At 35.0% G+C, this 27,756-nt stretch overlaps 1 protein-coding gene across 1 annotated transcript; it reads left to right on the top strand.

Annotated features, from left to right (window-relative positions):
* Positions 1-27,756, top strand: NMD3 (NMD3 ribosome export adaptor). The gene is made up of 16 exons (XM_090273446.1): positions 1-33; positions 514-571; positions 1,457-1,591; positions 4,519-4,615; positions 10,610-10,690; positions 11,450-11,578; positions 11,868-11,958; positions 16,565-16,643; positions 17,305-17,401; positions 19,523-19,640; positions 20,863-21,008; positions 22,741-22,853; positions 23,635-23,707; positions 24,847-24,953; positions 25,838-25,908; positions 26,318-27,756. Exons 2-16 carry the CDS (start codon positions 528-530, stop codon positions 26,446-26,448), a joined length of 1,512 nt encoding a protein of 503 aa, XP_090129572.1. The 5' UTR covers positions 1-33; positions 514-527; the 3' UTR covers positions 26,449-27,756.

Below are 27,756 nucleotides of genomic sequence, written 5' to 3' on the forward strand. Positions count from 1 at the left end.
CCGACAAGTCTGGGACCTTCCCAGAAGAACTAAGTAGGTTCTGGGAGCCGTGACCCGGGCTGCTGTCGCGCGGGGGGTCCCTGAGGAGAGAGTGGGGCGGAATCCCTGGGCTCGGGCCGGCGTCTGGCCACGTGCGCGCCCCGGGTTCGGAGTCCCTGTGAGATCTCACAGGCGGGATGCGGGGTCCGGGTGGGGGCCTGCGGGCGAGGTGACACCGTCCGGGGACTCCTGCAGCTCGAGTCCGAGGCCTATAGGGGTTGGCGCTCTGGTTACACCCGAGTCAGCGGCCGAGTTTAGTGGCCCAAGAGGGTCTTGCGGATGGGAGACTCCGGAATTCGCTTCGTTTTAGTATTAAAGAAATTACTTCATTCAGAGTTACGAAATGGAATTGGTTTTTCTTGCTGCATTACGAGGCTTAGCTGCCTTATTCAGAGAAACAGAAGGAAGATTTGTATAAAGAAGTGACTAGGCAAGTGACAAATCCCACGATATTCTCTTTCTTTTTAAAATCAGAGCATACAGCACCAATGGAGTATATGACAGAATCCACCGACCGCACCCCTGGACACATGTGAGTCGAGTCTTTCTCCCATCCCCTTTAAATGTAAAGACGTTAAAGAGAGACTGAAACATACCAACTTTGGGAAACGCTTTTGTTTTTCAGGGGGAATTCTTTGTTTTAAGTGAAGAAATAAATGAAAAGCGGTATTTCCTGAGAAAATAGAATTCATTTTTACTTAGAAAGTTTGTTAACCCAAATAGTACCTTTAAGAGAATATACTCACCATATATTCTTCTAGATTGGCATTGTCCAATACCATAGCCGTTAGCCACATGTGGCAATTTAAAGTACTTAAGATGAAGTAAAATTAAACATTCAGTTCTTGAATTGTGCTGGCCACATTTCAAGTGCTCAGTAGCCACGTGTGCCTGATAGCTGCCATATTGGACGTCACAGATCATAGAACATTACTTTCGGACATCAGTGATTCTCAAACATTTTCTGCCCCAGTACCCCTAGGATCATGACACTCCCATCAGTTATACCGAATCACTAGGCATGATACTCTTTCCATCCTTTAAATAAATTTCCTGCTCTAGGTAAGTTTACATTTTGGCAGTCCTTGTGCTATACTGAGGCTTTAAAAAAATCGCCTTTGGCCTATAATGTTGCGTGATTACTGTTAGAAATAATTTAGACACTCTAGACCCTTTGGACATCAGCCATATTTTGAATTTTTGGAATTTTGGCTTTTTTTGTGTGTTTTTTACTCTCAGTATTTCAGGGTTCTTTACCTACTGCCTCTTTGAAAATTGCTCTTTTTCTTGCTTGCTGCTTTAAGGGCAGGGATAGTATAGCCCTAATGTGAAGGACTTTGTTTGTTTGATAGTTTTAAAACTTAACCAATGCATTTATGAAATCTGATTTGTAAATTTTATGCTTTATTTATTTAAGCTTGTGCTGCGAATGTGGTGTCCCAATTAGTCCAAATCCTGCCAATATTTGCGTGGCCTGTTTGCGAAGTAAAGTGGACATCAGCCAAGGCATTCCGAAACAGGTCTCTGTATCTTTCTGCAAACAATGCCAAAGGTATGGTGTGGTACCATTCATCCTACTTATAGTTGAGATTTATATATTGGGTATGCTAACATTACCAAGGTACATGAATAAAGTGCATGTAATTGAGATTTAATTTGATTTATATTGGTGTTGCCAAAGATTTTAGAATTTGAAATGTTGTAATGTACTTTTTAGTTTGTGCTGCTATTCTGGTAAAGATAGCATAAAGGTATTTGAATGTATTCTTTTTCAGTTAAGAGATTAATAGGTTTGATGTACAGGTACCCCATATAACATGGTTGTTAGGTTCCTCACAAATGCCGTGCTATGCAAATCGGTGTTACATGGAACAAAGAACTAGTACAAAAAAGGGGGTTAGGTTCCAGCAGCAATAGAAGTTCTAACTTTATGTTCATTTTTCTGTATACAGTAGTTCCTTTCTATATCGCGGTTCACTTATCACGGCCTCACTGTATGGCGGGATTTAAAAAAATATTATATTTAATTATTTATCGCGGATTTTTTGCTATATCGCAGGATTTTGCAATATTGTATACGCATATTGTTAAAGTTACGTAGGTTTAAGAGTGGAGAATATGTTTTAAGAACATAAGTAGTGTTTATAAAAGCGTGGAAAAGGTTAATAAGGGAGTGACAAAGGTTAAGGGACTGGGAACGGTTTGTAAGTGTGTGGGAAGGGTTTATAAAGCCTTAAAATATATATAAATACTAAATAAATGTAAGATTCCCACTTCACGGATTTTCACCTATTGTGGAGGGGTCTAGAATGTAATACCCATGATAAGTGAGGAAATACTGTAGTCTGGATTGTTGGTTCATATAAATCCAAGGTTTTTGTGACATATGATACTTTTTCACACTTTTTGAGCCAGTTCAAAATCTGTAGTTTTTGTTCCAGCGAGATGAAATGTCTTTTAAGAGGTATATTTTAAACTTCTGCCAGGCATAGTTCAGGGCTACAAATTAATTCACAAAAATAAAAACATAATTACCATTTCTTTAAAAAAGTTGGATATTACCTGAAAATTTTTAATATATGTATATGTAATGTAGCAAAAAGAAAAGCACAATTAAAGTTTTAAAGTGTAATTAATACTCCATGAACAAAATGGGTTTAAAATTCTGATTAATTTTAAAATTCTACAGGCAAATCTGATACGATGTACATGCTTGAATGAAAAATTCTAAATGAGTTATCATTTGCTCTTAAAAGCTTTTATCATGTTCAGTATTGTACGATGATTTCCCGAATTTCTTGTTATATGGGAGTTTTCCCCAATTCTCTTAACAGTATTAGAGTGAAACTGTGTTATAGAAGTACCATGTTGTACGGGGGTTTCCCTAATTCTCTAACCGTGTTAGAGCGAAACCGTGTTATAGAAGTACTGTTTTATGCAGGGGATACCTGTATACAGTTAATAGTAACAAGTTGGAGTTTATTAAGGACGTATTACTGTTATTACCATGGAAGTTTTTTCCCCTCAGTCAATAGAAGCTGTGTATGATTTTTAAAACACCTTAGGTTTTAAGTTATTTAGCAATGTGTTTTAAAAATTACATCTGTGAATGTTCCCACATAACTAACATGACAATAGTTCATGGGGAAGAAAAGGCTCAGTAAATCATATCTGAAATGGTCTGACATAAAGACTGGATTTGAAGGCAGAAGACCTTCTAAAAATCAATGTTTATATTCCTTATTTATTAACTTTAGTTACTGCCATAAACCGCTTATATCTACCTAGTAGGCCATTGAGTAACACAAAACTGCCCAATGGAACTGTGCATATAAAATTATATGCCCGTGATTTCCCAAATGGGTTAGGATTATAGTTGTTCTTAACTTTTTGGGGGGAGGGTTTATGAATCCCTTTGAGAATTTGAAAGTGTATCCCCCCTAGAAAAATACTACATGTACATACTTGTATATGTAAACACGTGAAAGTTTGTCCTGTTTCAGGGGGTTTACAGTTTGCAAGCTTTGCAAGTATGAGGCTTACACTATTATAAATATTTGCTATTCTTAAAAGCATGGCGGAGTAAAACACGGGACAAAGAATCAGGATACCTAGTTTGTCTTGGATTTCTCACAAATTAGCTTTTTCTAACTCTTGACTAATTAACCTCTTTAAACCTTAATTTCCTCATCAGACCGATGCGTCTTCAGTAGATGATATATGAAGGCCTTTCTAACTTGAAAAGCATGCTTATAACAAAGCAACTTGTATAGTATTTTTGAATGAATCTAAAAGTATGCCAAAAAGAGCAAGTATTCACATAACACATTTAGAAGGACTATGTATTTGACAAGCTTTTATTGTGCACTTACTGTGTGTGAGGCATTGTTCTAAGTTCTGGGTGGGCTGGGCTAAAAAACTTCAAACATGCATAAAGAATTTCAATTTTAATTTAGTCAGATTTTATGTAAGATTTTAAAACTCGAGTTTTTTCATTAAAATTTGGAAAGGGAATTGAAATAGATGAATAGTCTGAACTATTTGGTACATATATGAGGTACTAATTTATCTTTTTTGTGTGTGAGAAATAAGTTCTCAAGCATATAGATGTACATTATAAATCATTTTAATGCCATTTTAAGATAATTTTTACCTGTTTTTCAGCGCATAGACTCGAACCTTTGATCATTTTGTCATCCACACTGGAATTCTCATTGGTGCTTGCAGTGCTAAGACCTCTTTAATCGGTTATGTTATTAGATTGGCTTTTGCAAATACCCAGAATTTTACCTTTTTAAGTAAAGCCTCTGGTCTAATGGAAAGTTTTTTAGAACTATTAAAGTATATTTGGGTTAAGTGCTTCAGATTAACCATGGGTTATATCTGGCTAATAATCAGTGTTATATCTGCATATGTAGATGGAAATTTTTGTTTTTCCTTGAGAGATGTTGGGTTTCAGTATATTACCTTCTCTCTCAGATATTTCCAGCCACCAGGAACTTGGATACAATGTGCATTAGAATCCAGGGAACTTCTTGCTCTGTGTTTGAAAAAAATTAAAGCCCCTCTGAGTAAGGTAGGTCAAATAGCTAAAATTATTTTTTGTAGGAATATCTTTTTAATCTCATTTTTGGTAAATCCTTGTGTAAGTAGGTTTTTCAAAAGTAACTTAAATGTTATTGTTGGTAAGCACTCTACTAAAAATGCTATTTCTTTTTTAAAGTTACATATATTCTTTTTTATGGAAATGAAAATCAAGTCTAAAAGATTTAATATAGAATCAAGATTGTCATTCATTATTTATCAAGAACCGCTTACATGCAATAAGTTTGGGAAAATATTTGTTTAAAACTTCTGCTAAAGTTTGTCTTTTTTCTGTTGTTCTAATTCTTTATTGTGTATTGTTTTGTCTCTTTTCTTGTGTTCCTGGCAGTTTTCTTAACTTTTTCTTTGTATCTTTGTATTGATATTTCCCCCTAGCAGTAATACCTTTAAGTTTTAGAGTCTTGATGCATTCTATACTTGAATATTTCTGAGACTATGTTAATAGGTTTTTTCTAACATTTCTATTTCCTGATTTAGACGTCTGTCTGTTTTTTTCCTGGGGTTAGTTTTTTTGTATAACTAACTTGTCTTTTTGCTGTCATATTTCAGGCTTTTGTCAAATGTCTGGTGAGCCCAATGTGATGGCTAGGGCAGGGTTGGGTGGATGGGGGCAAGGAGTGTGGAAATGGGGGACATCTAAATAGTGTCAACAATAAAAAAAAACAAAAACACATTTCTTTTAAAAAAATCTTTCTCCATAGACATGCTTATTGATTTTTAGAGAGAGTGGAAGGGAAGGAAAGAGAGGGAGAGAAACATCCACATGAGAGTGTAACATCAATTGGTTGCGTCTCATATGCACCCCAACTGGAGACTGAACTCACAGCCTAGGTATATGCTCTGACCAGTTTATGGGATGACGCTCCAACCAATTAAGCCACACTGGTCAAGGAAAGGACACAGTTCTTAAGATGGCAGATCTTACAATATATTTGTAAGCTGTTGTGGAATGATAGAGTACAGAGGAAAAAATGTGCAAAGATATAGAATAATTGTCTGGGAGTTGTCCTCAAGAAGTATCGTATCGGCAGCCGTCCGTCTCGAGAGACGATGGTGTAACTTCTTAAGAGTCTATCTGCACCGCCGAGAATGGCTGTGCAGTCCGACTCGGGAGTGATAGGGTATCTGTCTCCTCCCGTGTTGAATCGACATCTTGCGATGACGCTGGAGTGTCCTCTCCAGTGAAGCTGAAGCTACAGAGCCTGGGCAGGATGATATGGAGGGTCTGCTGTTGCCCATGCAGCAGACCCCCCCTCTCTTCGCAGCTGAAGGGTCCAAGGGAAAGACGGAGTCAATACAGCTTGGCTTCAGGTGCGCTGCAGGAGTTGCCGGTGTTGACTACAACGTCAAACCGCCTTAGGGACTCCGGCTCCGGATTTTCTGTCGGGGTTTACTCCCTTAGCCTTTCCCCTGAAGAGGTGTACCGCAAGGCAGCGGAGGTTTTTTGGAGTTTTCCTTCTCTGATGTGCCCTGACTGGAAGATCGAACCAGCGACACTTAGCTCGCAGGCTGACGCTCAATCCACTGAGCCAAAGAAGTAGGAAAGTGATATGACATAGGATACCAGTGGAAGAATACTTTTGTTTGTTCATTCAACAAATATTTGGTACTTACTCTTTGCCAGCCTATCTTGGGAGCCTAGAATATTTCACAGAGTAGAACAAAGAGCTCTCTGTTGGGGTATTCTAGAGGTTGGTCTTGATAGGATCATGGACAGTTCATCAGTGATAACAGAAGAGAAGATGTTGGCATATGGAAGCTTCTGGAAAATCTCTTCTGATTCTTTTTTAAAATTGTGGAGACAGATGCATGGGCAGTAGTTATTGAGGGAAAATCTATTAGGTGTGTGAGGAGAGGGAAAGGTATGAAATAGATCTCTGGGAAAGTGGGAAAATATCAGAATGATGGATGGTTGCTGGGCAAGGCTGAGAGTTACTGTTATAAACTTAAAGAATAGTGTGGTGTGTATTTATTTCTGTAGCCCCATCATCTGCATAGGTAAGGCATGGAGCAGCAGAGCATTGAATTTAACCAACGTTATGATTTAGCCAGGTGACTAAGGTAAAGTGAGAGAGAGACCAAGACAATTGAGTGTATGCATCGGAATGAGTGATGATCTTGAAATTAAGCTGGGATAGGATGGAAGTGAGTAGATGAGAGGTGGGGGAGGGGGCGAGGAGGGATAATGAAAAGGTGGTAGGATGAACGCTTTCTAGGTTTCAGTAGATTGAAGGGTTTTTGGTCTTCAGAAACTGGAGAGTGAGCTGGAAATGTAGGAGATGGTAGTCAGTTGGAGGTTTGGAATTGAGATTGGGGTGGGGGTGGGGGTGGGAGATGCAGTTAGTTATGAGTAGGAAGCAGGACAAGATCTTTGGGGGAGAGAAACTCAAAAAGAATGGAGAGACCACAGTATTTGGGGGGTTATTTATGAGGATATTGAAATCAGCAAGTATTAATATTATTGAAGAGAGTGACTGAGCCAAGATCTGAAAATCCTTGAGAAATGAAAGCAGTTGACCCAAGGATTAACAGGTGACTAGCAAAGAAAGAGGTGGTAACATAGTCCCAAGACTTCAGATTCAAACCCGGCTGGGAGGAGGCAGGGAGAATGGTTTGGAATAAGCAATTTAAGATTGAGGATACCTGTCTGGCTCCTAGTTCAGTAACAGAGGAAAGTGAGAAAAATATCAGTCATTACTTTAATTAGCTGCAGAGGAACAATGCATGTGGTCTATCCAGGAGGTATCCAGCCACGTAATGTGAAAAATGGAGACATTTTTTGAAGAAGATACAAGAAACATTGTACATAGGACAATAACGCCTCAGGCCCCTTCAAAGCAGGCACCTTGGGACCTCACACAGCTCTCCCAGTCACCATCAACTGCCCTGTCATATTTCCCTGAATCTTATTGACAGTCTGAAATCTCTTCCCTTTCAAAGGTGATTTTAGTTTTGGGAAAAGCCAGAAGTTGCAGGCACACCAAATCTGGGCTGTAGGGGGGCTGAGTCACCTGGGTGATTTGATGTTTTGCTGGAAAAACTCTACACGAGATGTGATGCTCGAGTGGGTGCATTGTTGTGATGAAGCTGCCAGTCACCAGTTGCCCATAGCTGCAGCCTTCTGAATTATCCGAATAGTTTCCGTGGAGGAACATTCAACCTTAATGCAAAATTTGATGCAGATTCATGGCTCCACTCGCTCAGTCATTTTGAATGAGACGGCCACACAGTACACACGCTCACTCAATGTGTGTCTACGGCCCCCACCGTCTAGTGCAGTGGAGTCATCATGGTTCACACATACACATTCCAGTCCACTCTCCTTGGCTGCCAGGTTACATCACTGTTGTGCAAACCATTCTTGTTGTATTAACAATGGTTGGACTTTTTCTGGACAGTACATAATCAAGAGATCTAGAAGGTGAAGGGAATGTTCAATGAAGAGATTGAGGAGGTTTTGTTGTCAATGAATGTTGAGGTTCAGAGTGTTAGATGGGACAGAATAAGGAGTATGTGGAAACATGGAGTTTGGAGTGTGGGAGGTGAGGAGTGACTGAGGTATTTGGGAAGTTGGTTAGTTCTGGTTGTCTTGAGGACAGATGTTTTGGTGAGACTGTTGGGAAATGGTTCTCACAGATGGAGGTTGGAGGCCAAGGAACAAGCAGTCTAATGCCCATGGGGCTTTCTCTTAAACCTGCAGGTAGAGACTGAGGGTATAAAGGCTGCCTGTCACCCTCTGTGTGTGCTGTGGCTTGTTGACTACGAGGGTTTGCTTTAGTGGTGAGCCAGTTGTATGAGAGTTTTACTCTGGAGTGCAGCTACACTGACTAGTCTAGCTCTCACCAGACAGGGCTTGATTGAATTATCACCTGCCCACTGTTGTCTTCCAAAACTGTTATCTGGAGCTCAAATTTCTCCATAGAGCTCCAGGCTAAATACATGTGTTATTAGCTACTGTACACTTCCCTGGCTGGTTTGGCTCAGTGGATTGAGCGTCGGCCTGCAAGCTAAGTGTCGCTGGTTCGATCTTCCAGTCAGGGCACATCAGAGAAGGAAAACTCTGACTCCAAAAAAAAAAAAACCTCCGCTGCCTTGCGGCATACCTCTTCAGGGGAAAGGCTAAGGGAGTAAACCCCGACAGAAAATCCGGAGCCGGAGTCCCTAAGGCGGTTTGACGTTGTAGTCAACACCAGCAACTCCTGCGGCGCACCTGAAGCCAAGCTGTATTGACTCCGTCTTTCCCTTGGACCCTTCAGCTGCGAAGAGAGGGGGGGTCTGCTGCATGGGCAACAGCAGACCCTCCATATCACCCTGCCCAGGCTCTGTAGCTTCAGCTTCACTGGAGAGGACACTCCAGCGTCATCGCAAGATGTCGATTCAACACGGGAGGAGACAGATACCGTGTCACTCCCGAGTCGGACTGCACAGCCATTCTCAGCGGTGCAGATAGACTCTTAAGAAGCTACACCATCGTCTCTCGAGACGGACGGCTGCCGACGACGACATCTTCACTTGGATACCTCATAGATAAATCCTCTTAAACACAAATGTCTGAAACCAAATGCAGCATCTTCTCCCTATTAAATCCCTTCTTTGTGTCAGAAAAATAGTGTTATTTAGATGCCCAAGCTGGGTACTTGAGCGTCATTCTATTGGGTTGTTTGTTTGATTTTTTTCCATAAGATCACTAGAGTAGTGCTTAGTTATCTTTAATTTCGTTCAGAACATTTTTGTTAGATTATATTATGACAGCTGTCATAACAGTGTGCATTTTTTAAAAAACATCAAAATTGGTCAGTTTTTGTGTAGCCATTTTAATATTGAAGATGGATGAAAATATGCAACATTTTTGGCATAATATGCTTTATTATTTCAAGAAAGGTAAAAATGCAACTGAAACGCAAAAAAGGATTTGTATAGTGTGTGGAGAAGGTGCTGTGACTGATCGAATTGTCAAAAGTGATTTGTGATATTTCATGCTAGAGATTTCTTGCTGGATGATGCCCCATGGCTGGGCAGACCAGTTGAAGTTGATAGCAATCAAATCAAGACATTAATTGAGAACAATCAATGTTATACCATTTGGGAGATAGGCGACATACTCAGAATATCCAAATAAGTAAAGTTATTGGTGAAAATGAAAAATGTGTTTTTTTATTTTATTGAAAAAAATAAACAGACTTTTTGGCAAAACAAATAAAATCATTTCTGCCTTCCATATCTGGTTATTAAATCCTATAGACTATATCTTAAATACCTCTTCGATCTTTTTGCTCCTGTTATTTTTAGCACCTCTTAGTTCAGCTCATCTACAGCTCCTGCCCAAATTATTGAAACAACCTCCATTCTTGTTCTCTGACCTCCTTCCTCAAAACACCCATTTTAGCAATATTCGGCTATTTTCAGCTTCTCATATATAGCAAACTGTTCTTGGCCTCTGCTGATCCTGCTTATTTTGCAGAGACTTACTGTTAGGAATTTAGTATTCAGTGCATGCTATGCTCTCTTTAATGAAAGCTTCTTATTTTTATTTTAAAGCCACATAGTTAATATAGAGAGATAATCCAAGTAGAAACTTCTGTTCGTGAGATTTCTAGTAGATCATGAGTTTACAACGTCTTGCTTTCTTATCTAAAGTATGATGTCCATTCAAAACACAGAATACTATTTTAGGGAAAAGGGTTTATTTTTTTCCTATACAAGTAGTATTTCATTTTTACTTGAAATACATCTGTTGTATTAATGTAGTCATCAGATTGTCCTTTTATTTGCTGTTTTTGTTGCCATACCTTTCATGATAACTTTTTCTCTTTTTTTTTTTTTTACTGGTTATGTTGGGTAGTGAGTGATACTAATCACAGATTCCTTAAACATCTTTTGGCATTTATTTATTAATGAATTGTTCTTTCATATTTTTCTCGTCATATGGGAGCTCATGTCTTTTTCTGTTTGTGTTTTTCGGAAGGTCCGGCTTGTAGATGCAGGCTTTATTTGGACTGAACCCCATTCTAAGAGACTTAAAGTTAAACTAACTATTCAGAAAGAGGTAAGTTGTGCATACTTTTATCAGCATGGTTAAACTGTAAATAGTGAAAATGAAGGGGCTATTGGTAAGTTATTTTATTACTTGAACAGCTTAAAAGGACATTAACACTCTTAATTTTAGCTGTTTTAATTTGGGTCGTCTGCACAGATGACCAGGTCTTTAAAAATAGCAGCCGTTGCATATGTTTAGGGGGCTAAGATAATCTTTTCAGAGTTACTTTATTAGAAAAAAATTGAAGTAAAAACATGAGCTATGGCAGTGCTTCTCAAATTTGGCTGGTTATCATGACTCACAGTAACTGAGTCAAGTGGATTCAACTGGATGGGCAACACAGGAATATATATATACATTTAAAAAGCTTCTGAGGTGATTCCAGATGTTTGACTATGTTTAAAAACAAATTAGGAATGTTTTTATTTTTGAGAGTTTTTTGTCTTATTTTCTTCTAAGGATTTTATATACACACATACACAAATGTATATATGTAGAAATAAAAGTTCTGCCAGAAAAATCCTCACAACCACTTTAATGTAAATTTGTAATGTTAATATAGTAAATCTTACGATTTAAACCTATATGTATCTCTCTTGAAATAGTATAACTTGTGACTTTAAATTTAACTGATTTGTTGTTGATATTCTCAAAGCATTCATGGAAAAAATATTTTGAGTTAAATATTGAAGTGTCTTTTTAGGAAAAATGCTTGTTATTAAACAGAAAGGAAAAAATGAAGGACTGTGATTTTTTTTTTTTAATCAGGTGATGAATGGTGCTATCCTTCAGCAAGTGTTCGTGGTGGATTACGTTGTCCAGCCCCAGATGTGTGGAGATTGCCATAGAGTAGAAGCTAAGGATTTCTGGAAGTCTGTGGTCCAAGTCAGGCAGAAGGTAATGAAAGAGGATGAGCAAATCCTCCAGCTTGTCTTTTATGTTTGTCAGTTATAAATAGTTAATAAAAAAACCCTTTTTATTGTCCCCTTTTTTCAAATCCTTCACGCAACAGGGATAGTCTAGGTCTCTGGAGTGTTCACCTTTAGAAATAGACCATTTATCACATTGTAGATCATCATAAAATATTATTTTAGTTTTAAAAACCAGTGTGTTATATCTATAGGTAGACTTTTTTTTTTTTTTTTTTGCATTTCATCTATTAATCTGATATTGCATTTATGTTTAGACTTTGCACAAAAAAACTTTCTACTATCTGGAACAGTTAATTCTGAAATATGGAATGTATCAGAATACTCTTCGTATCAAAGAGATTCATGGTGAGTTAAAACATAAAAGCATTTGAAATGATGTCAGAATCTGTTAATCACTGATCTTTTATGTCTTGAGAAAAGTGCTTAGAAGTGTGGTCTTGGTCTATAAATGGAGAGAAAAAATGAATATCAGTTATGTCTCCTGAAGAAAATCTTTTAAGCTTTGTGTCTGACCCTAGTGTATTATTAGTAAATATAAGGCTAGTAGTCTAAATCGCTGAAACACAGTTTAGTGAATCTGGTTTTAGAAATGCTTTTACTAACAATCAAGTTTTACAAAAAAAAATGGGGGGGCACATATTGTAAAGTATAATTTAATACACTGTGATAGAAGCAGTGAGACAAAACTTTGCTGCTTGGCTGTTCATGGCTAGCCACGAGGAGAAAGGACACTTTTGTTCTGGGCAGCTTGTTTTGAGTAACTCTTGGGAATAAGGAGAGCCAAATATTCTGGCTAAGGAAGCTAAACACTTTCTGTTGTTCATCACCATAGCAGAATTATCCTCACACAGAAGTTTTTTTGTAGCAAAAGACATGGATACATTTTGGGACATAACTTCTGCAGTTACTTTCAAAACCAAAAATGTTATAAGTTTAGCCCCTTCCTCCCCTTTTTTTTATCCAGAGGAGTTAATGTCCCCCCCCCCCCAGTGGTTCTTGGTTTGATTTAAATGGATGTTTTGTTTGTGTATTTGTAACTTTTAAAAATCATAATCATAAAAGTTTAAATTTGTAAGTGTATGTGAATAAAGGATGACTATGTCCCTTTTACCCACTTGTTATTCCTAGAGGTAGCCCCTTAAAACAAGATAGTATCTGTGCTCTCTATGCACATTGTGATAAAATTGGTTTCCCTCGGGTGGGATCATTCTGTAATATTCTGTGACTTAACATGTTACGTTATGTATTTGTTAACCTTTTCATCTCACTGCATATGATTCTATGTCATTATTTTTAAGCACTCTGTGTGTTTATTAATCAAGTGTCTAATTATTTCCTACTAGTTGGCTTATAAGATGTTCCATGTTTTTGCTGCAGCAGTGTTGAAATAAATATCCTTGTGTTTGTACATATTTAGTGTTTTTTCTTGGAATTAAGTTCAGGAGTTGAAATTGCTAGATGAGTATGCTAATACTAAATTTTATATGTACTGTTAGATTGTCTTCCAAAATAGTGTCAGTTTACAGTCCCATCACTTAAGAATTTCCATTTTTCTCAAACAGTTGCCAACACAAGATTGTATTAACCTTTCTAATTTTTGTTGTTTTAAGGGAGAAAATAATGGCATCTTGTTTTAATTTGCATTTTTTAAATTACTAATGAAGGTTACATTTGCATTTGTGTATTAGCCATTTCTGTTTATCTCTAATGTGAGTAGTCTGTTCTTCATGTATCTATTTTTCCTCATTTATTTTGTCTGTTATTCGGGATATCAGTATCATTACTTTGTGTGTGTGTGTGTGTGTGTGTGTGTGTATATAGAGAGGGAGCATGCATTTGAGAGCTTGTGTTTGAATATGAGCCTGAGAGAGCAGATATTTTTTGCAATGTCACATGTCTTTTGTTATTTTAATTTTCCTTCTTTAGGTATATGGCTACGACTTACGACTTTTGTGTCTTACAAAGAAAACATTTTCTATACTTCCAAGATTATTTCTTTTTTAAAAGGAAATGATAGTTTGTATTTTACTTTTGGATCTTTATGTAGGAGTTTTTCCCAGAAGGTTAACTTGCATATCTTAACACCTACTACCAAACAGTCTATCTTTTCCCCACTGATTTGAAATATCTCCCTACTCTTACATGCTAAATTCCTTTATATACATGGCTCACTTCTGGTTAATTTTGTCTCACTGCTTCTACCACAGTATATAAATTATACTTTATAATATGTGCTTCCTTACTAAATTTTTTTGCAAAAGTTGATTGATAGTAAAGGCATGGATTCTAGAACCATATTTTGGTGATTTGGATCTCTGTCCCATCAGATTTTTTGCTGTGTGACCTTAGGCAAGTTATTTGACTTCTTTAAGCCTCAGTTTTACTATCAATAAAATAGGATGATAATAGCACCTACCTCATAGGAGTATTGTGAGGATTAAATAATGTGTGAAGCTCTAAGAACCATGTGTGATGCTTAACTACGTTTATTCCTTTCTTATACTTTAGTGACATTTTATAGTTTTTCTCATAAAGATTTTGAATGTTCATTGTTGTTGTTTTGAGCTATTCTGTACTATTTGTTATTGTGGATGGCAACTTTTTCATTATGTTTTCTAACTGATCTTTCTGAAATTTCATAATATCACTAATAGTTTACAGTTGATACTTTTGATTTTCTAGGTAAACAATTTTCTGTTAACAGTGATAGTTCTATTTCTCATTGTGTTTTTTTAAATGTCTTATCGTGGTTTTTGATTTGCATTTCCCCGATTAGTGACAGTGAACATTTTTCAGATACTTGTGGGCCATTTCATATTTTCAGAGAAATGTCTATACAGTTTCTCTGCCCATGTTGCAATGGGGTTATTAGTTTTTTTGCTATTGAGCAGTAGGAGTTCCTAATATGTTTTGGAGATTAGCTCCTTTTAGATATATCGTTTGCAATTATTTTCTCTTATTTTGTAGGTTTCTTTCACTGTGTTGATTATTTCCTTTGCTGTTCAGAAGCTTTTTAGATCGATGTAGTCTCAGTTGTTTATTTTTGTTTTGGCTGCCTGTGCTTTTGGTGTCATATCTATGAAATCATTGCCAAGACCAATGTCATAAAGCTTTTCCCCTTTGTTTTGTTCTAGGAGTTATAATTTCAGGTCTCAATGTGAGTTGTTGATCTCTGTATATGGTATAAGACAGCGACGATTTCACTCTCTTGCATATGGATATCCACTTTTCCCAATATTATTTTTTGAAAAGACTGTCCTTTCCCCACCATGTATTCTTGGTTCCCTTGTTTAAAATCAGTTCACTATATATGTATGGATTGATTTTTAGGTCATCTGTTCTGTTCCGTCTGTCTATAGGACTGTGTTGATACCATTCTGTTGGACTTCTGTAGCTTTGTAATATATTTTGAAATCAAGAAATGGGATGCCTGTACTTAATGGTATCTTTTGAATTGCAAAAGTTTAAAATTTTGAAGTCCAATTTGCCAATTTATTTTTCTTTTATCTTGTGCTTTTGGTGTCATGTTTAAGAACTCTTGTCTAATCAAGATTTTCTTCTATATTTCTTTCAAATGTTTTATAGTTTTGGCTCTTATATTTAGGCTTTAAGTTAATAACCCTTTCGAGTTACTTTTTGTGCATGGTGTGAGAAAAGGGTCTAAATTCATCTTTTTCATGTGGATATCCTGCTTTCCCAGGAAAAAGACCATTCTCTCCCAAATGAATTGCCTTGGATCCTCTGTCAAAGATCTGTTGACTGTAAATGTAATGGTTTATTTCTGGATTCTTGAGTCTGTTCTATAGATCTGTATATCCATCCTTAGGCCAGTACCACACTGTCTTGATTCCTTTAAGTTACTGAGTTTTGAAATTGGGAAGTGTAATGTTCCTGATAACTTTGTTTATCCTTAAAATCGTTTTAGCCATTCTAGGTTATTTTAGTTTCCTGATTATCTGAGTTGTTTAGAAAAATATTTCTAAAATATTTCTTAGCAGGTAGTTTTGCTTTTACTTATCCCTTTGTTGCTGATTTTGCATACTACTGCAGTATGATCAGATGATGTTGTCTGTAGTAATTTCTACCATTTTGAGTTTATTGAAGTTTTTTAAAAAAATCTTAGTACATAATTATTTTACCAATGTTCTGTGAATTTTTAAAAATTTATGTGTTTTTTCTTGGGACCATGTCCTGTAATTTCAATTAAGTTAATCTTTATAGGTATTAAATCTTTGTATGGATTTAATTTTATGAATCCTTCCTATTTTTGGTCAGTTTGGTCATTTTGGCTTTGATAGTCTTATACTAACTAGTCCCCACAATGATTGTGCACGTGTTAACATTTGTTAATTTAAAAAAAAAAAAAAAGATTTTGTTTATTTACTTTTAGAGAGTGGGGAAGGGAGGGAGAAAGAGGAGAGAAACATAAATGTGTGGAAGATACATCCATTGGTTGCCTCTCATACACTCCCAACTGGGGACCTGGCTTACAACCCAGGCATGTTCGCTGACTGGGAATTGAACAGGTGATCCTTAGGTTTGTAAGGTGGTACTCAATCCACTGAGCCACACAAGCCAGGGGTATTAATTTCTTTTTAATAGTTCTTTTACCTGCATCTCAATGCTGTTGTTAGGTGCATTTCTGTTGTCTTCTTGGTAGATTGTTTCATTTATTACATAAAATATTTTTCTATTTTGTTTTTAGTGTTTTTCTCCCCTCCTGTTGACCTTGAATATTACTATGTTTGAAATTAAATTTACGAATTTTATTCTTTTGTTAGCATTTGATTTTGTTAAATAAGTCTTAAGTTATATGATATCCCTAATTGTTGTGAATATATTTTCTGATAACTTGATTTTTTAATACACATTTAATTTGTTATGTAGTCATGTTAGTAGAGGAAGATTTTATTTTGCAGACTTATTCTAATGTGGCTTTTTTCTTTAAAAGATGGACTGGATTTCTATTATTCTTCAAAGCAGCATGCTCAGAAGATGGTAGAATTTCTTCAGTGTACAGTCCCCTGTAGGTATGTTTTGAACCTAAATGTGCTTAGGTCCAAGGAGCTGGAGTGGGTATAATTTACATGCATTCTTCAGACCATGACAACCTCTCTTAGGCTAAAATATTTAAAATTGTAGTAGAAATACTCACACAATTAATGCACATTTATTTGATTTAGTCATTTTAAGGGAAGTATTAGCCTAAGTATGTAAAATCACTTTGGGGATATAGGCCTCACCCCATGATAATAAGCATTGCAGTACCAAACCATTGATTGAATGTTTTTAAATAAGAGAAAAGAAAGGCAGGGGTAGAGGACTTTGGGGAAAAGCTTCCTGGGGGAGGAAGGAGTTCAGCTATTACAATCTGAAAATTTCAAAGGTAGAGTTTATACTGAAAAACAAGATGAGTGTGAACAAAAACTTATGGGTATTAGCGTCGCTTTTAATGCATGTGGTATATAGGTTAGATTAGCTGAGGCAAGGGCATGTTTTGGAGATTTTTAGTAAAGTTGGAAATATTCATATGGTGAAAGTTTGGATGAAATTAGGCTTCACTGTAGCAGACGTCAGGAAGTTGTTTCAGGCCTTTGACAGTGATAATTTGATTTGGTGAACATTGATGTTCTGAGACTGTACAAATAAGGCATTTGTCTTTTTATTACTATTAACTTTTTCTCTTAATAGATACAAAGCCTCACAGAGACTGATCTCTCAGGATATCCACAGTAACACATACAATTATAAAAGCACGTTTTCTGTGGAAATTGTTCCAATATGCAAGGTACTTTTTCTTAATTAATCTCTGTCTATAAGAGAGTGCAAGTAATTACTTGGTTTATATGTAATTATTAGTTCCTGGTTTCCTTCTGGGGTTGATTAAAAATTTAGAATAACTTCCTTCTTAAATGATTTCTAACACACTCAGCTATGTTAAAAAAGGTGTTAAAAGTAATTACGCTTAAAATTAAGATTGGCATACCCTTTATTTTGGTGTACTAATTAAAAGGCCTGTTTCAGTTTTTTAATGCCCTCATTCCTTAAAATTTGTGATCCTAGTGAACTCATGACAGTTCTATGAAACGTTGAGTACAGGAAGTGATAATAAAATAAATGTCAGTGAACCACTCTGGAATATTTTCAAACTGTATTTTGGCATGATGAAAATAAACAGTATTGTGGAAATGAGGCCGTAGAATCATTTTTGTGATTATAAAACATAATCTGAATAACACGTAAAATGTAGGTTATCATTTTATTTAATTGTGCTACAGTAAACACACTGCTTCAAAAACATAAGTAGATTAAAATTTCAACAGGTAGTTATTGAGGATTTACTGTATTGAAGGCTGCATGTTAAGGATATATTGATATTTAAATCACTAATAATGATAAATGTCATAATTATGAGCATTCTATATAACTTAATATCTAAGTGGAGTTATACCTCGATACTTGTTGGCTTCAGAACTCATTAAACCCTGTAATTGTCACATTTTGACGAAAAATATGTTTCAGCACTGGGTGCTTGCTTGGGACACCTTGTACTTGCTAGAACTTGTATGAGTCCCGATGCTGCCCTGCAAGAGAAAATGCTTCATTGTTCAGTATTCGTCGGTTTCGGCACTCGTCACGAGTTCTGGAACAAATTAACGATGAGTACTGAGGTACCGCTGTACTTGAGTGCATTTCACCTCTTTACGTCTCATGATAACTGGGATACATTATACTATCATTTTGAAGATGAGAAAATTGAAGCTTGGGGAGGTTAGATGACTGGACCAAAGGTACATTACTAGAAAATGATGAAGCCAGGATTTGTACCTAGGTCAGTGACTCATAAACTTTAAAGTTACCACTAATTTATGAAGAGTATGTTACCAAGGGATGAACTGATGGCTTAAAATAGGGTCAGCAAAGTTTTTCTGTAAAGGTCCAGATATTTTCAACTTTTAGGCCATATATTTTCCTCTGCAGCTACTCAGCTCTGTTGCTATTGTACAAAGTAGCTATAAGTAATAGATAAATGAATGGCTGAGGATGAATTCCAACAAAACTTTATTTATAAAAAATGGGCTGTGGACCAAATTTAGCCCGAGGGACATATTTTGCAAATCCTTGGTTTAAAACTGAACATTTTATTGCTGCAGAGCCTGAGAAATATAAATTTAGGTATAAGGGCATGTTTAAGGCCTTAATTATTAAGTGCTTTGATTCATACAAGTCACTGGATGCATACACAATGTAAAGGAGTATTTTCATTAATCTTTGGAGACTTAAGTTAAAAAGAAAGGACTGGACTAGGTGCTATTAGTGATGCGCAGAATGTCCTTTCAGTGGAGGAGCCTGTGATTTTGAACAGATACAGTTTAAAATATAATCCAGATTCTTTTATATTTTAATACAGTTTAAAAACAGATAACCCCATTGCTGGTGTTTTTTTCCCAGTGTACACATAGAAGTGTGCTCTTTGGGGCATTAAATATTTGATTACACATTGCTACATGTAGCCATGAAAGAGAAACGTGGCTCCCCTGAAATTTATTTCTTATGGAAATAGAAGGAAATCACAAGTAGATGAAGAAAAGTCACAAGTAGATTTAGAACATCACTCTGATGTTTAATATTTTGCTCAGAATGTACACTATTAACATAGTTTGGTGAACAGGATCTGAAAAAAAAATTAAAGCAATTTTACCAAGACAGATAATCACCATCTTAAAGTATAGCTTATTTTCTTTTTTTCTAAAGATTCCTTTGTTTAGATACTTTGTTGATACATAAAATTAAAAATATAATGTTTTGGTTTGCGCAAATGCACTTGGATTGGGTTTCAGTGTTGAGTGTTTCTTGAAGACTGTTACTTAGTATTGGCTTCACTCTAAATGTTAGTCTTTATGCCTAGGATAATGTTGTTTGTCTGTCTCCAAAACTGGCACAAAGCCTGGGAAATATGAACCAGATCTGTGTGTGTATTCGTGTAACCAGCGCCATCCATCTAATAGATCCAAATACCCTGCAAGGTAAGTTTTAGAACTTATTTGCCTTGACAGTTTTGTCTGGCAAGCAGTAATCATTTATGTTGTTAATTTTATTAAACATTTTCAATAATATTGTTACGAAAAACTAGTTAAAACTTTTATTATTTTTACAAACACTATAAAGTTTTTGATAAGTTACCCTTGTATTTTTTCTTTTTTTTTAATCCTTACCTGATGATATATTTATTGATTTTAGAGAGAGGAAAGAAGAGAGAGAGAAAAACATTGATTAGTTGCTTACTATACTCTCCCTGACCAGGGATCAAACCCGCCACCTTTTGGTATATGGATGACACTCCAACCAACAGAGTCACTTGGCCAGGGCCAGCCTTGTATTTTTCAATTGAAATAATCCTGTGAACTTTTAGAAATTTACTAGTTTTATGCCATTTATTTTTACTGAAATTGACTTATTTACCTCAGTGTACTTTTGTGACTATTTATAAAGTTCATTGCCAAATTTTAGTGTATAGCAAATATTTTAAAGTTTGGAACATTTAACGTTTTGTAGTCCAGTAGAACATTTAGTTTAAATATGAATTTTACCTAATTTAATCATTACTATACATAATTTTTAATAGTCTCTTAATAAAAACTATTTTTTAAAGAATATCCCATATTGATAGGTATCTCCTTAGTATACTTGTTTGCATCTCTTACTTTTTAATCTTTTTCACTTTCTATTTCCTGTAATACAATTTTACTGTTACTAAAACACTGAGTTTATTTTGTTGTTTTCCAGAAAGTCATTTATTATCTTTGTCAATGAGATTAGAATTCATCAGTCAAAGGTTTTTTGTACAGTATTGGGATGAACATCTGTCGGGTAAAACTTTATTTTCCATAATCTAAGTACTTAAGATGACTGACAATATTTCCAAATAAAATGCTAGCACATGAAAACTGTACAACTGATTGGCTCTGACCTTATATTCAAGTCACTTAGCTCTGTGGTGTTCTGATGATAGTAACTACTTAAGATATGTTTGACACCTGATATTTCCCTTGGGTTGTGAGAAGTTTGGACTGATTTATAGGAATAAGTGATGACTTTAGGGAGTGAACTGCCACTGTGGTTTCTGTTGAACTGATGTTTCCTGGTTTGTATTATATATACTGAATTCTTCCTAGTTTTATGTAACATTTGTTGACTTTTAATGTACTTCATTTTTCTTGTTCTTTAATGGTCTCTGCTTATTCTTAGTTGCGGATGTTGATGGGAATACTTTCTGGAGTCACCCTTTCAATAGTTTATGCCATCCCAAACAGCTAGAGGAGTTTATTGTGATGGAATGTAGCATAGTTCGAGATCTAAAACGCAAAGCAGGTGCTGGAATGATATCAAAAAAGGTGAGTTCCATCCTGCACACCTATTTTTCCTCCCCCAACTTACTATTTTGATCCCAGTAATTCTAAAATGTGTTTCTAAATAAAGCTAGCACCACACTAGGTTAAAAATACATTCCATGTTTGTATGTTGTTTGCCTTTAACATCAGTCGTTGTGGTGAAATTTATCAGACTTACACTATCTGATAAGTTTATTTTTTTGTTTAATGTGAGAACATTTAAAAAAATGTTTGTTATTATGGAAAAGCATTTTCTTGCTTTACTTTTGTATAAGAGGACCAAATGATAAGTTAATCTTTTTTGACTTTTTAAAAATTTTCAAATATTTTAATCAAATATAAGCTTTATTATCATTAAATATTAAATACTTCAATTCACATCTCTAAAACATGGGAACATTTTCTACATAATCAAAGTATTATCATACAGATAAACATTGTCGTTTATATTTAAATTTCTTTCATTGTCCCAAAATATCTTGTGGATTATTCAAACTAATATCCTTTTGGGGATCATACATTGAATCTTTTATTCTTAAATCTTTTATTTAATAATAGCCTCCCTCCCTTTTTTTTTCATATCAACATTTTAAGGCAGCTAGGACATTTGTCTTGTGGATCTTTTATTGTTTCCTCATGATGTCATTTACTTGCTGCTTAATCAGTTGTAGTTCCATTAAACTGAACAGTGGATCTAAAGGCTTGCTTAAATTTATAATAATTATTTTGGCCAGAACATTTTGATGGTGATGCTGTGTATTTTCTATGATAAATCAAGAGACAAGCAATGTTTGGCTAGTTCACTGATAGCCAGATCTCTCTGTTGTAACATTATCATTTTTTTCCCCCTTCTTAACTACCCTGCTGGCCTGACCTCCCTCCCTCCCTCCCTCTCTTTCTTCCTTCCTCGCCCCTTCCCTCTCCTTTCCTTTCTTCTTTCCCTCAGATTGCCCCAAATTTAGCCAGTGGGAACTATTACAGAATAGTTTCTCTGTCTTAAAAAAAAAAATTTGTTTAAGTGACTTTTGTAGAGCAGTTTTAGCAAATTAAGAGGAGGTAAGAAATTTCCAATATACACCCTGACTGTATACATGCATAGCCTTCTCTGTTATTAATATCCCCCATCAGAGTCTTCCTAGCCCCCAACATTGAATTTCCTGCCATTTACTTAGTTTTTTAAAAAAATTTTGCTCATCAGAGTTTTGTAGTTATTCTCATAAAGATCTTATACATATATTTAGTTAGATTTATACCTAAGTATTTCATTTTTGGGGGTGCTAATATAATGGTATTGTGTTTTTAATTTCAAATGCCACTTGCTTGTGTTGATCTACAGGTGAGTGATTGACTTTTGTTTATGTGTAAAACACAAGGGGTTGCTTAGGATTGGATTTAAGATTTTCCTACTTTTTCACTTGCTCTCTTGGTTTAGTCTATATTGGCCCACATCTCTGTGGAAACATTTCTTATGAAAATTCTATGAATGTTTTTAGGTGACATTAATAAAGTTTTATAAAAGCCTTGACAAAAATCTTAACAAATATTTATTTTATGAATTTCATGTGAATTTTTTCATACTAATACTTAAGCATTTTATTAATTTTGACAGTGTTTCAAAGATCTAAAAAATAAAATAATCCCTGTTTTTAAAATGAAAATTAGAAAACCAAAATCAACATTGTATTTAAGTTTTCTATGAAATGCATTTTTGAGTTCCATTTTCTTTCCTGTTAAGCATACCCTTGGGGAAGTCTGGGTACAGAAAACATCTGAAATGAATACAGATAAGCAGTATTTTTGTCGCACTCATTTGGGACATCTTCTGAATCCTGGAGACCTGGTGTTGGGGTTTGTATTTTATAGTATTTTAAACTGTCAATTAGAATTGTAAATATTCTTCTGGAGCCAGCAAAGCTATCTAAACTACTAAAGTTGTTTATTTCAAAAAGTATTCCCAGGAGTGTTATAGCTCATTTTACTATTAATAAGTAAATAAACTGGATTGGACAGAAACCCACACTTAACTCCATTTTGGCAGTCATCTTGAAACATCATTTGTTCCAAGATTTTGTGTAACTGAACTCTGAAGTTGTATGATTAGATCATACATACAGCTTTTTGAGGGAGTGGGTAGTTTTTTACTAAGCATATGCTGCTGCTCAGATATTTCACTTTAAAAAAATGGCAGCCACATATCTAAGGGCTCTACAGGCGTAGGACAGTCCATTCTGATGCAGAGCTGATCATCAGGCCTTAAACATTATTTTTGCTCTTAGGGTTTTAGTTCCTTTTACTAGAGAATGAGGAGTTTTGTTTGTTATGTTTTATTTTAAACTAAATGGAACCATCTAATTGAATCTTTTACATTGATACATAAGTCTGTTTTGCTTCTTTACAAATATAAGGTAAGGTGGACAATACTGGATATGTGGAACTCAGAGATAGAGTGCATTGTTACCTTTACTGTGATCTGTAGAAACGTGTTCACTGTAAACTGCAGAACTTTTGAAATAGAAACACATATTAAATGTTTGATCTCGGGAGAAACTTTCAGGTGATCATAAAATAAAAAGTTACACGGAGAGGGAGAATTTTTTTGCCATTAAGTGTTTTATTATTTTCATTTCAGATTTGATTTGGCAAACTGTAACGTAAATGATGAGCATGTCAACAAAATGAACTCAGATAGAGTCCCAGATGTGGTAAGGCTTTAGATTTTTCCCTTTTTTGCTGTGTTAAAGAGTATTGGTGGAACTTAGGGATAAGATGCACAAGTTCACATTAAAAAAAAAAATTTAATTTAAAGAGTTTTTTTTATTGCTTTTATAATCAGATTTTCATATTCTATCAAAATGCTTGATACTATGTATAGAGAAGAAAATAAATTCGCAGCTGAAGTTGATGACCTTTAGAGTTTATTCAGGTTCATCCTTTTGGCTCAGCTTATTTCATGCATTGTTCAGTTAAGAAGGCATTTAGAGTTTAATTCTTTTTCCAGTTTGAATATAATTGCAGTGAAAATGCCAAAAAAATAATAGCAAGTTTTAGGGAAAGAATATGATTTTTGGAAAAAAACCCTGTTAAATTCTAACATGAATTTATGAGAGTTACGAGCAGTAGTGAATGTGAATGACCCTATCTCCTGCTTCCTTAATCTTATTAAAATAAACATTAATCTCTTTAGCTAGGGGCAAAAATAAAGTCATGGTATAAGAAGGACTTCTGTCCTCACCACCCAGTTGTGCTTTTGTTAGTTAATAAATTAGGAAATAGAGCACAGCTCAGGCGTAAGGTTAAGTAGATTTTTCTAAATAGGCCATAGTAGGAGATCATGTTGGCCTTTCAAGATTTTATTTTGTGTAAAATTATTTATTCATTATGTAATTTTTTAAAACTGTTCTTGGACATACAGTTGTGAAAGATCTATATAGTTCTATAAGTGCTTATTAGTGGGCCTAAAAGGGAGAAAAAGTGTCTATGATATGAATGGTAGCTAAAAAATGAATGATGGAGGAAACACACCAGAAACCTGAAGTTTTGGGAATAAAGAAAAAACAATTTTAAATCACTGAAAAATTTCAGTTAGTAAATTTTAACAATTATACAGATAATGACTGAATGCATCCTCATAAAATAATAAGTACATGGCAAAAAATATTAAATGTTCTCTTGACACTGCCTCTTGATCCCTCCCTACTTCTCTCCTGTAAGGTATAATCACTATCATCAGTTTGGTGACTTCCTGGCATTCCCATAACCTTTTACTCTGTCTTTATTGGATTTGGAGGCTGTGTAACCTAGTCCCAGTTTTTGTAACTTTGCAAATATTTGTTACTTGTAGGTATTAATCAAGAAGAGCTATGACCGTAGCAAACGTCAGCGTCGTAGAAATTGGAAACTGAAAGAGCTTGCAAGAGATAGAGAAAACATGGACACAGATGATGAAAGGTCCCACTTTTCTTTACACCTTATATGGTTTTTATATTATAAAGAAATAGTCATCACAGTTTATCCTTGCACTTGGTATTAATTTTGTGTTTTTACCAGTGTGTTGATAGAATTAGTATAACAGGCTATAATGACATTTAACACAGATTTAGTTATTAGTTCCTGGTTTTTGACTTGATAATTGTAGTGTTATTGAAAGCAATTTATTTGACAAGTCAAAATATAATAATTAAGTAATTACCTTGTGTCTATCACAAATAGCAAATGAATACTTATGACTTGGGATAAAAAGAAAATAGCTCATTGATATCAAATATACTGTTTTTCCAACAACTTAAGGAAACATGGAGATAATGTGTTCTAGAAAAGTGTACTGGATGACTTACAAAGTGCCTTAATGCTGGTAAAAACACTGATGTCTAATAAAGTGGAGAGTTCAAATAAAACTGTGTCATTAAATGTAAGTGCGAAATAGCAATATTTCTAAAACATCTAGTAATATAATTTAAAATAAGTATGCATTAAATATGTACTGTTAAATTAGATGTAAGTACACTAGACTTTCATCTATAGTCTTAAAAGTGTATGTATTTCAACTTGATCATAATAATTTCTTGGGTAAGATAAAGTGGGAAGGCGCCTTCTCATTGTATTATATTTAAATTAACACCACTTTATGTTCAGTTGTGTACTTTTTTAATCATGTAATTTTGAAAAAAAATTTAAAAAACTTGTTTAACATGCATACTTGACAATCATACTATTTTAAAGATTTTAATACTTGTAACATATTTATCTTATACAGTGCTGAAAATGAAGAATAGATAACTTCATACTTTTTTGGTAAAGATGAAATATTTAAATGTTTCTTTATTCTTCTATAGGCAATACCAAGATTTCCTTGAAGATCTTGAAGAAGATGAGGCAATTAGAAAAAATGTAAACATTTACAGAGGTTGGTGTTTGAGTGTTTTAAGTTGCATTCCCCCACAATGAATATTCTAGTATCTTAAACTTCGATTCCATAAGTGACTTTTATTTTATATTTTTAAAAGCTACTCTAATAATTTATTAAAACAAACACTTCTAGAATAGTAAAACTTATTAAAATGTTTGCTATGCCACATTTGATATAATTTGCATCCTCTCATGGTCACTCAAGTTGTTGACCCCGACACTAGTGGATATTTATTCATGTATCTATGCAGTTCAGTCATTCAATGCATGTTTAAATGCCTGCTCTAGATGTGATACAAGAGCTGTGGATATAAAATGGTTCAATAATAGTAATGATGGTGGGGGCAGGTATTTGTGTATTTCCCTATTTGTATTTATTTGAAATCCTCCTTGTATTTTTTTCTTAGATGCCACCATTCCTGTGGAAAGTGACACAGATGATGAAGGAGCGCCTCGGATTAGTCTGGCTGAGATGCTCGAAGACCTTCACATTTCTCAGGATGCTACTGGTGAAGAAGGTGACCCCATGATGCCATAATGAGATCGCGTTGTAGATGGTTTCCACATCTGTAGGCTCGGGATGCTGAACAAAATAGCCTTTTCTATTTCCTCTGTGCCTCCATATCAGGAGAAGTTTAGTGTTAAACCTGAATAAATATGACTATTTTGATTGCTCACTCAAAGCAGTGAAGAAGATTGATGGCTTTTAAAGTTTAGATAATAAAAGTTATGGAGAATATTATTATTACTGATATTTAGGCCATTTTACATTATAGGGTTTTATTGGTATGCTGTTTTCTTAGACGATTATTTTCACATAACATTAGTGCTGGATTTAAAAGCTTAAAAATTGGGATTCCTTGGAGGTTACCTAAATCAGCATGCATAAAACAAGCTTTTACTTTCTTTATATTGATGGCTTTAGTAAAAAAGCACATAAAGAATAATTTTTAATATAAACTTGTTATGCACTTTGATCCACTTTAGATCAGTTTATGCCCTTCAGGTAGGGAAGTTGGGGTTCAGTTTATCACTGGACATTAAGAAGGAAAGTTAATTTTTTCTATTAACATCTTTAAATTTTTTTTTTTAAACACTTTATTTGTTGGTTTTAGGGAGAGGAAGGGAGAGAGAGAAACATCTATTTGTTGTTCTCATATATGCCCCATCTGGGGATTGAACTGGCAACCTTGGTGTATTGGGGCAATGCTCTAATCAGCTGAGCTACCCAGCCAGGGCTATTGACATCTTTAAAAGTTAATAAATTTAGGGTTGTCCTAATTTTTATTGCAGAAGAAAATATGTTTGAATTATTTGTGGATTCGTAGCAAACATGGACTGCTTTTGTAAAAGTTAAATAACAATTTGTACCTTTGTTACTTTTGCCTGTGCCAGTAGCTGCTTCTGTCAAAAAATGTCTTCCTGTCATTGCAAGGATTTTGCTTTTAAAATTTTGGTGTGCAAATTGAGAAGGAAGGAATTTTCTCTATAAGTTTCTATCATTGAACACATACCATCACAAAGAATATTAGAATCCAGCATAGAGATCATGAAGCAGTAAAAATGAGCTTCATGCTTTATAAAACCATGAATCAGATCTGAATGAGGAATGCCTTCCACATCCTTAAAAAAAGAAAGTTGGCTTGGGTTTTGAAGTGTTTTGAGAATGAAATAGTAAGACCCTACTTCTATTAAGAAGATCATACGAAGTATGCCAGAACTAAGCTAGTTTAAAAACTTGATACCACTACATAAGGAAATTGAGTAAGCGTTTGAATGGAACATTTTCGCTTTTTCAAGACTGGACTCCTTAATTCTGAAGTTATGAATAAAGGCCTGAACCTTC

The sequence above is a fragment of the Furipterus horrens genome, unplaced genomic scaffold, assembly GCF_987537825.1.
Source record: "Furipterus horrens unplaced genomic scaffold, mFurHor1.1.pri manual_scaffold_1, whole genome shotgun sequence".
NCBI lineage: Eukaryota > Metazoa > Chordata > Mammalia > Chiroptera > Furipteridae > Furipterus > Furipterus horrens.

Coding starts and splice junctions, on each gene's coding strand:
- NMD3 (XM_090273446.1), top strand. CDS start 528: ATGGAGTATATGACAGAATCCACCGACCGCACCCCTGGACACAT. Junction 4,616..10,609: donor TTAAAGCCCCTCTGAGTAAG/GTAGGTCAAATA, acceptor GTTTTTCGGAAG/GTCCGGCTTGTAGATGCAGG. Junction 17,402..19,522: donor AAATTGTTCCAATATGCAAG/GTACTTTTTCTT, acceptor CTTTATGCCTAG/GATAATGTTGTTTGTCTGTC.